Source organism: Mizuhopecten yessoensis, unplaced genomic scaffold, assembly GCF_002113885.1.
Source record: "Mizuhopecten yessoensis strain PY_sf001 unplaced genomic scaffold, ASM211388v2 scaffold7597, whole genome shotgun sequence".
Taxonomy (NCBI): Eukaryota; Metazoa; Mollusca; class Bivalvia; order Pectinida; family Pectinidae; genus Mizuhopecten; species Mizuhopecten yessoensis.
In genome coordinates, this window is record NW_018407127.1 from 30,236 (window position 1) to 44,004 (window position 13,769).

General features: G+C 35.6%; 1 protein-coding gene across 1 annotated transcript; it reads left to right on the forward strand.

The window, feature by feature from the left end:
- Nucleotides 1–2,859: 2,859 nt before the first annotated feature.
- Nucleotides 2,860–9,485, forward strand: LOC110454000 (ATP synthase subunit alpha, mitochondrial-like). Its single transcript, XM_021503282.1, has 10 exons — nucleotides 2,860–2,991; nucleotides 3,799–3,874; nucleotides 4,213–4,382; nucleotides 4,898–5,071; nucleotides 5,961–6,127; nucleotides 6,379–6,527; nucleotides 7,191–7,342; nucleotides 7,578–7,910; nucleotides 8,076–8,220; nucleotides 8,917–9,485. Exons 1-10 carry the CDS (start codon nucleotides 2,932–2,934, stop codon nucleotides 9,147–9,149), a joined length of 1,659 nt encoding a protein of 552 aa, XP_021358957.1. The 5' UTR covers nucleotides 2,860–2,931; the 3' UTR covers nucleotides 9,150–9,485.
- Nucleotides 9,486–13,769: the final 4,284 nt, after the last annotated feature.

A 13,769-nucleotide genomic window follows, 5' to 3' on the forward strand; every position in this document is an offset into this window, starting at 1 on the left:
ATACAACCCAATACTACCCAATACAACCCAATACTACCCAATACTACCCAATACTACCCAATACAACCCAATACTACACAATACTACACAAAACTACCCAATACTACCCAATACAACCCAATACTACACAATACTACCCAATACAACCCAATACTACACAATACAACCCAATACAACCCAATACTACCCAATACTACCTAATACAACCCTACCCAATACAACCCAATACTACCCAATACTACCCAATACAACCAAATACAACCCAATACAACCCAATACTACCCAATACTACCTAATACACCCCTACCCAATACAACCCAATACTACCCAATACTACCTAACACAACCCTACCCAATACAACCCAATACTACCCAATACTACCCAATACAACCCTACCCAATACAACCCAATACTACCCAATACTCCCAATACTACCCAATACTACCCAATACAACCCAATACTACCCAATACTACCACATACTACTCAATACTACCCAAAACAACCCAATACAACCCAATACTACCCAATACTACCACATACTACTCAATACTACCCAAAACAACCCAATACAACCCAATACTACCCAATACTACCCAATACACGTGTCGATTTACCCAATACAACCCAATGCTACCCAATACAAGTGTCGATTTACCCAATACTATCCAATACTACCCAATACACGTGTCGATTTACCCAATACAACCCAATACCACCCAATACAAGTGTCGATTTACCCAATACTATCCAATACTACTCAATACAAGTGTCGATTTACCCAATACAACCCCATACAAGTGTCGATTTACCCAATACTATCCAATACTCCTCAATACAAGTGTCGATTTACCCAATACAACCCAATACTGCCCAATGCAAGTGTCGATTTACCCAATACTATCAAATACTACCCAATACAAGTGTCGATTTACCAAATACTATCCAATACTACAAGTGTCTATTTACCCAATACAACCCAATACTACCCAATACAACCCAATACTACCCAATACTACCCAATACAAGTGTCGATTTACCCAATACAACACAATACTCCCCAATAAAAGTGTCTATTTACCCAATACAACCCAATACAACCCAATACAAGTGTCGATTTATCCAATACTATCCAATACTACTCAATACAAGTGTCGATTTACCCAATACAACCCAAAACTACCCAATACAAGTGTCGATTTACCCAATACAAACCAATACAAGTGTCGATTTACCCAATACAACCCAAAACTACCCAATACAAGTGTCGATTTACCCAATACTATCCAGTACTACTTAATACAAGTGTCGTTTTACCCAATACAACCCAATACTACCCAATACAAGTGTCGATTTACCCAATACTATCCAGTACTACTTAATACAAGTGTCGATTTACCCAATACAACCCAATACTACCCAATACAAGTGTCGATTTACTCAATACTATCCAATATAAAGTTAAATGTACCCAATACAAGTAACGATGTTGTGCGGACCCGGGTATTTTTTGGCAAGAACGTCGTTATTTGGAAATCCTTGATTCAATCTATTTCATTTCAAAATAGTTCATTGTTAATACAAACAAAGATGAATACAATTATTATAGAAGAAATATAACAATACATGTATTAACAAAGGGACCAGACAACAGGCTTAGCCTGTATACATGTAAGTCTTTTCCTGTAGTTACCGGTATCCAATTATTTTCATTTCATTAATATATTGAAGTTATGGGTGGAAAATAGGACAATAACGAAAAACAATGATTTTAACTATAACGAACACATATACTCACTCACTTTCATACTACCATTCGTAATTGGTATATTTTATATCGTTAGAAGTTTTTATTAGACATACTAACGACACCATGGCAACATGAAGATTTTTAAATCCTAACAGATTATACACAAAGAAGATGTGATGCCTAAAATACCTATAAAGAGGACATTCGAAGAAAAGGTGTATTGTTTTATTTCTATATTTTGCACCACATGAACAGGAACTCAAGCTGTCTTTCATTCACGAATGGAACAATAAACGAATGGATACACATTAGTGAAATGCTTTTCTTAACCTAGCCATATTTTTTAATGTCTAAACAACAATATATTGTACCTATCAACAAATAAACGATGTCTAGAGTATCCCCTCCCCTCACCCCAATCCCTCTTGTAATGCCTAGTCATCGTCTCCATCCGTTCGATTTGATATCTTTCACATGTAAAATATTATTGATCAAGATCTTTTGCAGGATTGTACGTTGTCCTGGTATGGTGGTACCGACTCGCTATTTTTTTATCAGTTCATTCTGCTACGTATTTGACAATGGGTAATTCGTATATGTGTCACAGAATAGCGATTGGTACCTTTTATTCTAAGTTTTTAAACAAGTGCATCCTTACATCAAATCAAGCAATAGGTTTTGATAAATATAAGTATCATTCCTTATTTTTATTTATATGTGTACGTTGTTATATATGTTTATGAAATTGCATTTCATAATTTTGCCTTATTACTTTGTTACATTGATCTTGTTCATTATAAAATTACTATACCGGGCCGCATTTCATGAAATTTCGTATAATTCATAATCTTTTCAAATGCGGATCCTTTTCACATTTTACATGATGTAACGATAACGTTGCGGGTATCCTTAAAATTTTGAGAAAATTAAATGATAGGCTAAAAGTTGTTTCCCCTGAACAAGTATATATAATTACTATCGCTGAAATTATTTCACTGTGCGCTTTGGATATCTTTATGTGTGACTACTTGAAATATCAAATTAGTTTAATCAAATAAATCATATTCGTTTCGTTAATGATTTATTGTTATTTTGTAGAAACTAAAGAGTCTTCCCAGAAGCCACCACTCAGTCCTGTCGGCCATTTTATCCGGCTAGCACGAATACACACCATCGCAAGCATGCTAACGGCACGGTTTGCAACCTCCTTGGCAAGGCAGCTGCCAAGAACAGCACCAAAGGTAAAAATACGCGCGTTTCGTACAAGTTGTTAACAAATTTGAATATGCTTACCGTATTAACAAAGTTATTTTGATTTCTTTTCCCAACCTTGAAACCCCGGTCACCGGTGTGCTTGTCCTATCAAGCAGTCTTTGGGTTTGTCTTTGTATATAATCATTATTTGCATCAAACTGTTGACTATAATTCTGCATTCTCAATGCGACCAGCATCAGATGCAATTTTTCATCTTGACAGTTATATTTTTTCTCAAAAGTTCAACACTTAATTACAAGAAAACCCAAGGTGACCAATGCCAAGGTCAAAGATGAAGTTTTTCATATTTTGTCAAAACTTGACAAAAGGCTCAAATAACATTATGTGTCGGCGAACAGTCACTTCACTGCATGTTTCACTGACTTAATGAATATGAGAACTAGACTAATATTCAATCAACATAGCAGGTTGTCAATGGTAATTGGTTGTCCTTCAAACTTTGGAGAAAAAGTTTTGTCCTGACAGATTGACTTATTGATAAAAGCCCTTGCCACTACTGTACAGTACAGAAGACTTTGGGCAGTTAACGCCTTCAACAAAATTTCAAGATGACTTTTCTTTCAATTGCCTATTTTCCTAGGTTTCTTATTTGGAACTACCAGTCCGATGTTTGTTGTTTGCTATACTCTGTATTGACCAGTTACCATGACCTGAACAATGATTTGAAAATCAAAGAATTATCACAGTTCATTTTGTAATGTAACATTAAAACAACTTATTTTATTGCCATTGATCACATCCAAACAATAATTAGTATATTGTGTTTTGGATAGGTATGTCGACATGCCTTGGGAGCTGGTATGGTTGCAGCAAAGAAATTTACAACATCTCCTGTATCAAAAGTAGCCGGTAAGAAATAGTACTGTTCATTTGCGTTTTCTGTGAAATCCACTGCATTTCAGACACTCTGAAATTATAGTTCTGTGTCCAATTTTCCTTTTACTGATTATTCAGAAATCCAATTTTTGATTAGTATAAATGACTAAAATATCATTTGCTGTCTTCTTGATCAGATAATTATGAAAATCTGCATATTCATTGTCTATACATGAATATTGTCATTGTATTGTCAAATCATTCTTTTTAGTTTAATTTCAGCATATTTCATTATGTAAATTAAGTTGTAAAATATAGACTAGTTACTTTAATTATGACATTCAATTTGAATTTGACTTTATTGTTTCTAGGTGGGGAAGTTTCATCTATTCTGGAAGAAAAAATACTTGGTGTTTCCGAATCACAATCAAATATTGAAGAAACAGGAAGAGTGTTGTCCATTGGAGATGGTATCGCTCGTGTCTTTGGGCTTAGAAACATTCAGGCAGATGAAATGGTGGAGTTTTCCAGTGGTCTGAAAGTAATTATCGACCATCAATACATTCTTCCTAATCATTGTTTCACAAACACTCTAAAATGAAAATGTTTCACAAACACTCTAAAATGAAAATTGTACTGGAATTGTTTCTATTATGTACTGGCGTTGTTTCTTTACACAAAAGTGTAAAGTGTGGTAACAGATACATGGTATGAAATTCATAGTATTATATCTGGGCTATGATAAATGTTGTCTGCTTATGATGAGAAATAGTCATTGAAGTTTTGAAAAGGATTTAAAAGTGAAGATATATAGAGAGAAAAATAATGGGAGCAAAATAATTTACAATCACTTATCCTGAAAATGTTCAAAAAATGAATTTGGCTGATCACTGAAAGAAAACCTTGTTCCTACATACAGAGGCTAATCATATGATTTTGGTATCAAAATTTTGGCAAGTCCAATTGAAAAAATAAGTCCATGACTCGGTTTTCTGTGCCCAAAAGATTACTTGTAAGTAGTTAAGCTGCTTGTAATATGATGTGTTGACTTCCTAGGGTATGGCCTTGAATTTGGAGCGTGACAATGTTGGTGTGGTAGTGTTTGGTAACGATAAACTCATCAGGCAAGGTGATGTAGTGAAGAGAACTGGTGCCATCGTTGATGTCCCTGTTGGGGAGGAGCTACTAGGAAGAGTAGTGGATGCTTTGGGAAACCCCATTGATGGAAAGGTATTATTCAGGGGACCTTTTGGTAGACTCTGCAAAACGAGAGAAATATTCAAATTGTGAATGGAATGTATCATCTTCAGCAGGTCCATGCAAAACGAGAGAAATATTCAAATTGTGAATGGAATGTATCATCTTCAGCAGGTCCAGCACACCTTGCCAAATTAATGGCTATAAAGACCTATATAGCTATATTCACCTGTATTGAGCTATGATTTCTCAGATTTCGATTTTCATTAAATCAAAGCAAAGTCGCACAAAACAATAAGGTTTATTGTATTGTCAAATTTTTTTACATCATTAATTTTTAAAAACAACTTATATTTAATGTCTTTTGCTATCAACCTAATGATAAAATCTTCTTTTAAAAGGGACTTTGTTTCGTTTTCTTTCAAAAAGAAAATCACATGTAAATAGCTCAAAAGATCTATTTCAGATAGGTCAATAGAGTTATTATATGTCTTTACAGCTAAATAGCTCAATCGGCAGAGTGTACTGGACCTGTTCAGTGACCAATATTATACCATATACAATTAATGAATCATATTTTCCATAATATACAACCTACAAATTAAATAAGAAATGATAATACCCAGAGGAAATACATTCAAATATGAAAAAGATAATTTGGAACTTTTTCTGAGAGGGATGAATAGATAAATTTTGAGAGGGGGGTGAATAGATAAATCTTATTAAATATGTAAGCTGTAAACTTGGAGTAATACCATACTCATTTACTAATTTATTTAGAGCTAAATCTTGGATTTGTTGTTGTTGATATGGAACTTTAATTCAAGAAGGGGATGGGTGTTTGGATAGAGAAGGGTCTAGAAAAAAACCTGGTTCATTAATCGCTTTTAAAAATTGTTAATGTAAAACATATTTTTTATAGGGTGCCATCACCTCCAAATTGAGGGCTCGTGTTGGAACAAAGGCTCCTGGAATTATTCCACGTATCTCTGTGAAGGAGCCTATGCAGACTGGTATCAAAGCTGTGGACAGTCTTGTACCTATTGGCCGAGGTCAGCGTGAGTTGATCATTGGAGACAGACAGACTGGGTAGGTATATTAAGTCCATCTCCTATACAGTTTTTGTGAAAATATGTATACTGTCCCCTGTAAAGGCAAAAGTATAATGAGCTAGCTTATAAAAAGTTTTGTTTTTCTGAAGGAGAAAAGATATAATAACCATTGATTGCCAAATTGATTAGATTTCTGTACTGAATTTATTTAACACCTTCAAAAAAAAAAGCATTTTTTTGTGAAGGTTGAGCAACATCATAATTATATTTATGTGAATAATTTTGTAGTAAAACTGCTGTTGCCATTGATGCCATCATCAACCAGAAGAGGTTTAACGAAGGAACTGACGAGACGGCTAAGCTGTACTGTATCTATGTTGCTATTGGCCAGAAGAGGTCAACTGTCGCCCAGATTGTGAAGAGGCTTTCAGATGCTGGTAATAATTAAAAACTCTGAAATTTCTGTTGAATTGTCTAATAAATGTTTCGTAGCAATTCAAGAGCAGTATAAAACTAAAAAGTAAAGATTTATATAAAAATTCAGGGCGCAGAGTCAAGGTAACCAATTACTGCTATTCATAGATGATCTTTGTTTTCGCTATAACCACTTCACATCAGAACAAATTTTGGTCTGGTCTCATCTTTGTTAAATATGAAAATTAATCAAACATCATGGTGATATGGCTGAGGGAGGTCTAAGTCAATCTACTATTTAAGAAAAAAGTAGTCACTTAGCAACTTAACTCTTCTGAAGAAAACTGAAGTGTTCAGTTTGGATTTAGAAATTTACAAATATAATTGATTAATTATTGGAGAATTGGTTGGTAGTAAGATGTGCAACGTGGTACATTTAAAACGAAGTAAGGTATACGCTTTTCCACTAGTGCATGTTTTGTATTTTTTTCAAAGCTTTATAATTATCAGGGGTAGTAGAATGGTGACATATGATACAGATAACAAAATACTAGCCAGGTGGGGTTTTTTTGGTGTTTTTTTTTTACATGTACATGAAGTTCATCTCTAAGATCGTGTTTTTTTAAGGCCATGTTTTGAGTACAGAGATAATTCAGAAAGTTTATGATATATTTGCATTCTTTCAGATGTCATGAAGTACACCATCATCGTCAGTGCCACTGCTTCAGATGCTGCTCCGCTTCAGTACCTAGCTCCCTACTCAGGATGTGCCATGGGAGAGTTCTTCAGGGACAACAGCAAACATGCACTCATCATCTATGATGATCTGTCGAAACAGGTGCCTACATTTTCACTGCCATTAAACAGTCATATTTGATTAAAGTATGAAAACATTTTTAAATTAAGAGTCGATATGTTCAATAGGCAAGCGTCTGATCAACTGTATGCTGTCGGAATTGCATGTTTTACTATTTAATACCATTGAAGGCTGTAGTTTGCAACTAAAATACCCACAGCCTGTTGTATAAAGGCTGAGATGGCTGTTTGCTCACCCTTTCTGTTTGTGTGTTCAGGCTGTGGCTTACCGTCAGATGTCCCTGTTGCTGCGTCGTCCCCCAGGTCGTGAGGCCTACCCTGGTGATGTATTCTACCTCCACTCCCGTCTGTTGGAGAGAGCAGCCAAGATGAACGACGCCCATGGTGGTGGCTCCCTCACCGCTCTCCCCGTCATTGAGACACAAGCTGGTGATGTGTCTGCTTACATCCCAACCAATGTGATCTCTATCACCGATGGACAGATCTTCTTGGAGACTGAACTTTTCTTCAAGGGTATCCGCCCTGCCATTAACGTTGGTCTGTCTGTCAGTCGTGTAGGAGCTGCTGCTCAGACCAAGGCCATGAAACAGGTAAACACAATCAGATAAATATTTAGTGTTAAGGTTATTACAAGTGAATGAGTATCATTGTGTTCTAAATGCTGAATTTTATTTGTGTCGTAAAATTTAAAAAAAAATCAGTGGTAGGGCTCAAAATGCATTTATTGGTCTTAATTGTGTTTCTGTGTATGGTAGGTTGCTGGCTCCATGAAGCTGGAGTTGGCCCAGTACAGAGAAGTAGCTGCCTTTGCCCAGTTCGGATCTGATTTGGATCAGGCCACCCAGAACCTCCTCAACCGAGGTGTCCGTCTCACAGAGCTTTTGAAACAAGGACAGTATGGTCAGTATTTCAGAAATCTTGTATTAAAAATTGTGTCCCAGTACTCTGTTTTGTATCTCTAATGAAGATTCCAATTTTTTAGCCTTTTTCCAACCGAGTGATGCATTAACTGTGGTAAAGAGTAATATACAGAGAAACACATTACTCATGATTTCCTTTTTCACAAAAACATAGAGGACCTGTTATGAGATTGAGGATTTGATCCCAAACCACTTAATTATAACGCAAAAGCACTGTGTCGCTAGTCATGATATTTCTTATTAAATACCTTTATGCAACACTACTGGGGATTAATTAAAAACAAATCACATTCCCTAAAAAAGCCCACACTCTATAATATTGTTTGTATAAATAAATATAGTGGAAACAACATCACTCCTTGTTTAGCAGGAGGTCTCCAATGTTTGGTGATTAAAACCTGTCAAGCTTGTAGTGCAGGTTTGACTTGGCACTGGGGGCCAACATCTGTGCGGCCTCTTGATGGGGTCTTAAAGGAGTTGTATAGATTTGTTTATCTTTTCGTATTACTTATCATATGCATGTATGTAAAATAAACTGAAAAGAAATAACAATTGTAGACACATTTTAATAGGATGTTAACATTATATTGTATTTATATACAAAAAGAAAAAATACAGTGATCATGTAAGTTTAATTTCCTGTGACCGTGCTATGACCTGTTTAATCATGTTTCAGTTCCCATGGCTATTGAGGAACAAGTGTCAATCATCTATGCTGGTGTCAAGGGATATCTAGATAAACTTGACCCTTCTAAAATTACATCATTTGAGAAGCAGTTCCTGACACACATCCAGTCTTCACAGCAGACTCTGTTGCAGAAAATCGCGAAGGAGGGACAGATTTCTGAAGAAACGGATGCCACATTGAAACAAGTGGTAATAGACTTCCTTGCTGGCTTTGAAGCTTGATGTGATTTCAAGGACTGTTAGAAACTCATTTAAATCACAAGAAAAGTGCAGATGGTTTTGTTTTTTAATGCGAAACATTATAAATATGACGATGTGAAAACAACAAAGTATTTATGTGACGGCGAGGTTGTTAGCGGTGTGTGTGTTTGTAAACAAAGATTTAACAGTAGAAAACCAGGTAAAATGCTGTTAAAAATGTAGAAGTGATATTTCTATATTTCAAATGTGCTAGTGTTTCATTGAAAACATTTTCTTATGAATCTTGAATCCAACTGTGAATCTTGATATTTGACTAGAATCTGTTGAATGATTGAATTAAAACAAATATTGACAACCCTTGCTTGTTTATTTTTCATATTATATGTTGGTTTGTTGATTAAAATTTGGCAAGAAATTTGGATCCTTTGCTTGAAGGTTTGAAAAGTAAAGACGGCTTTCCAAGACTAGATATGAAGTTGAACTGTACCAAGTTATACAAATATTACACATTTTGAATCTAATTTCAAAAGTTTTATGGTGACTTTCCTATTTTGAATTTGATATTAGCTGATGCAGTATTTCTAAAATGAATCCACATTAGTTTGATTAATTTAGGTGGTGAAAGCAGGGATATTAAATTAGGTTTGTTTGTCTGTCTGTCTGTCACGCTTTGTTTCCGTGCAATAACTACAACAAATATTAACTGATTTTCTTCAAACTTGGTCTCGGGGTTAATTGCCTTAAGGGTTTGGCCAAATTCGATGACCACTTTCAGCGAACCCATTTGGCGGAGTAATGTCCCCTTGAATAAGAAAAACGTCATTAGCTGCCGCGCTTCGTTTCTGTGCAACAACTACAACAAATGTTAACCGATTTTCTTCAAACTTGGTCACATGGTTAAATGTCTTAAGGGCTCGGCCAAGTCCGATGTCAAATTTTAACAGACTGCATTTGGCAGAGTTATGGCCCCTTGATTAACGAAATACGTCGAATTTTCTGCAGTTTCTGCTTACCAGTAATAACTCGAGCAAATATTAGCGATTCCTACAATTGTCATTATCTGCAGTTTCTGCTTATCGGTAATAAATCTTGCAAATATTAGCAAAATTCCTTCAAACTTGATAACAATGTTTGTGTTCCTGTCTTACCACCCATCTCTAGCACTCTGGTTTTTGTGTGATAGTTGCTGTAGATATTGTTCAGATGTTTCAACCGAATTCCGTATGCACATCCGACTCATGCTAAGTTTGCCAACCGATGTGATTTGTGCATATTTACGGGTGGTGGTTTTTAGCTCAACTACCCAAAGGGCAGCTGAGCTTATGCCATGGCCCGGCGTCCGGCAACTTTCCTTTAAACCTTCTTCTGAAGAACCAGAAGGCATAGAGTCATGATATTTGGCTGGAAGCTTCATTATATGGAGCCCGACACAAAGTTTGCGGAAAAAAACAGTATTTGACCTACTTTCAAGGTCACAGGGGTCAAATTTGTTAACCTTCAAACAACATCTGAAATACCGAAAGGTTTAGAGACATGACAATTGGTAGGTAGCTTCCATCGAATAGCTGAACAAAGTTTGCGAATAAAAATGGTCTTGACCTACTTTCAAGGTCACAGGGGTGAAATATGTCAAAATTTTCGAACAACTTATCTTCTAAAATACAGAAAAGCCTAGAGATATGAGAATAACCTGGTAGCTTCCTTGGTTAAACCAAACAAAGTTTGTGAATAAAAATGACCTTGACCTCCTTTAAAGGTCATAGAGATCAAATATCTCAAAACCTTCAAACAACTTCTTCTGAAAAACTGAAATGCCTAGTGACATTGTATTTAACTGGTGGCTTCCTTAGAATTAGCCAAACAGGGGTCAAATGTGTTAAAATCTTTAAACAACTTTTTCTCAATAACGAACAGATATATGGCCAAAAGCATGCTGGGATAAAGGGGTACCAAGTTTGTTCATATGAATGACCTTGACCTACTTTGAAGGTCAAATATGGAAAAAAAAAAAAACTTCAAACAACTACTTCTGAAATACCGAATGGTTTAGAGACATGACAATTGGTACGTAGCTTCCATGGAATAAGCCGAACAAAGTTTGTGAATAAAAATGGCTCGACCTACAGTCAAGGTCACAGGGGTCAAATATGTCAAAACTTTCAAACGATTTCTGAAATACCCAAACGCCTTGTGACATCATAATTGGCTGGTGGCTTCCTTGGAATTAGCCAAACAAAGTTTGCGAATAAAAATGATGTTGACCGACTTTCAAGGTCAATTGTGTTAAAATCTTCAACTTTTTCTCAAAAACCAACAGACATAGGGTGATGATATATGGCCAGTAGCATGCTGGGATAAAGGGATACCAAGTTTGTTCATATGAATGACTAAAATATTTTGTAATATCAAATTGATATATTTTCCCTTGAATTACAATGTAAACTTTGGTTTAGAAGTAGTTAAATGCCAGAAGTGTCTTTTAGCTCACCTGCCCGAAGGGTGTGGCGTCCGTCGTCTGTCTGTCAACTTTTCCTTTAAACAACTTCTTCTGAAGAACGGACAGGCCTAGAGTCATGATATTTGACTGAAAGCTTTGTTGGTAGGAGCCTGACAAAGTTTGAAAACGAAAATTACCTTGATCTTCTTACAAGGTCACAGGGGTCAAATATGTCAAAAACTTCAAACGACTTCTGAAGAACTGAAAGCTATAGAATCTTCATATTTGGCTTATGGAGCCCAACAATGTTTGAGAATTAAAATGACCTTGACCTACTTTCAAGGTCGCAGGGGTCAAATGTGTCAAATGACTCTTTTGAAGAACTCAAAAATTTAGAATCTTTCTATTTGGCTGGTGGCTTCCTGGGATAGAGCCGAATAAAGTTGGAGAATGAAAATTAGTTTGACCTGCTTTCAAGGTCACAGGGTTCAAATATGTCAAATGCTTCAAACGAGTTCTTCTAAAGAACTGAAAGTTATAGAACCTAAATATTTGGCTTGTAGCTGTTGGAGGAAAGAGCCCAACAAAGTTTGCGAATGAAAATGACCTTGAACTACTTTCAAGGTCACAGGAGTTGGATATGTCTAATGCTTAGAACAACTTCTTCTGAAGAACTGAAAGTTATAGAACCTAAATNAATGGTTTAGAACCTTAATATTTGGCTGGTTATTTCCTGGGAAAGAGCCAAACAAAGTTTGCGAATGAAAATGATCTTGACTTACTTTCAAGGTCACAGCGTTCAAATATGTCAAACGGTTCAAACTACTTCTGAAGAATTAAAATTCATATAATTATAATACTTGGCTGGTGACTCCCTGGGATAGAGCTCACCAAAGTTTGGGAATGAAAATGACCTCAACCTACTTTAGAGGTCACAGAGGTCAACAACATTCTAAAGGATTTGTTCTCGAGAACTGAAAGGATTTGACTCATAAGATTTGGCTGGTAGCATTTTGGAATAGAGCTAACCAATTTGAGAAGGAAAATGACATTGACCTACCTAAAAGGTCACAGGGGAAAATATGTCAAGCAACTTCTGAAGAAGAATCAAAAACATAGAATCTTATAATAATATTTTGCTGGTAGTTTCAACAGATTGAGCCAACAAAGTTTGCGAGGGAAATATTTTTAATGCAACATAATATTTAATGAGAATATTTGCTATGACTGCTTAAATATTCAGGCGAGTAATACAGGCCCTCTTGTTTTCCTTCAAGTTTCAAGCTTTACATTATGTCTCAACAGAACGATACTCACATGTTTAAACCTAACCTCAATAATGTTGACCTACAATATGTCCTGCAAGCGGGGGATATAAATTCCACTAGTTTGCTTGTTTTAATTGGTTTCTTGTATGTCCATCATACAATGGGTGATATTATTAATAAGGTATACCATTAGGCATATGTCCATCCATTAACTTTTCCTTATTGTTGTACAACCTCCATTTTTAATCTGATTCCATGGAAAATTTCTATAGGTATTAAAGATAGATTTGACAAGTTTAAAAGTTGATAGTTGTCACTTGTTAAAAACAGATTAATCACTTGGTATTTCCTTGTCATCATTCTATTAAATATATTTTAAATCCGATTCCAATGAAACTTTTGTGTCCTTTGGCATTAGACGGGCAGCATTATTTTGCCCCGCTTTACTTTTTTTTCATTAATGTTTAATATACTGTATGGCGCTTTAAATTTGCCGAGCACCCGAATCCAATGTGTCATTCATTTAGGGGTTAAACCATAAACTGTTATCAATTAATCACCTACTGTGTACACATAAATATGTTGTGGCCACTTATATTTAAGTGTTGTTTACATGGACTGCCCAGTTGTCCAGTGATAATATGATTTGAGTTCATTTAAGCTTGCATAACAGCATTGGGTCAGGGATGTGTAGTGGTTGGGTTAAGTATTTTAAGTGGTTAACATTTTCTATAATTTCACTGGTGTTTAGAATTCGTGAATATTAGTCAAAGTGTGAATAAAGCGAAATTAAAACCCTGCGAAATGTAACCACTATACAGTAATGACACTTTAAATAAGATTTGAAAGATTTAAAATGATAGAAAAGCCATCTCAAGGGTAGGTAAGCTTGTATCCATTTATTAGCTGCATAGATGATGCCTAGAAGTCACTCTC

Bases quoted from the DNA above. Each gene is read 5' to 3' on its own strand.
- LOC110454000 (XM_021503282.1), top strand. From the start codon at position 2,932: ATGCTAACGGCACGGTTTGCAACCTCCTTGGCAAGGCAGCTGCCAAGA. The intron at 3,875-4,212 runs GTAAGAAATAGT...TATTGTTTCTAG, and splicing joins TCCTGTATCAAAAGTAGCCG to GTGGGGAAGTTTCATCTATT. The intron at 7,343-7,577 runs GTGCCTACATTT...TTGTGTGTTCAG, and splicing joins ATGATGATCTGTCGAAACAG to GCTGTGGCTTACCGTCAGAT.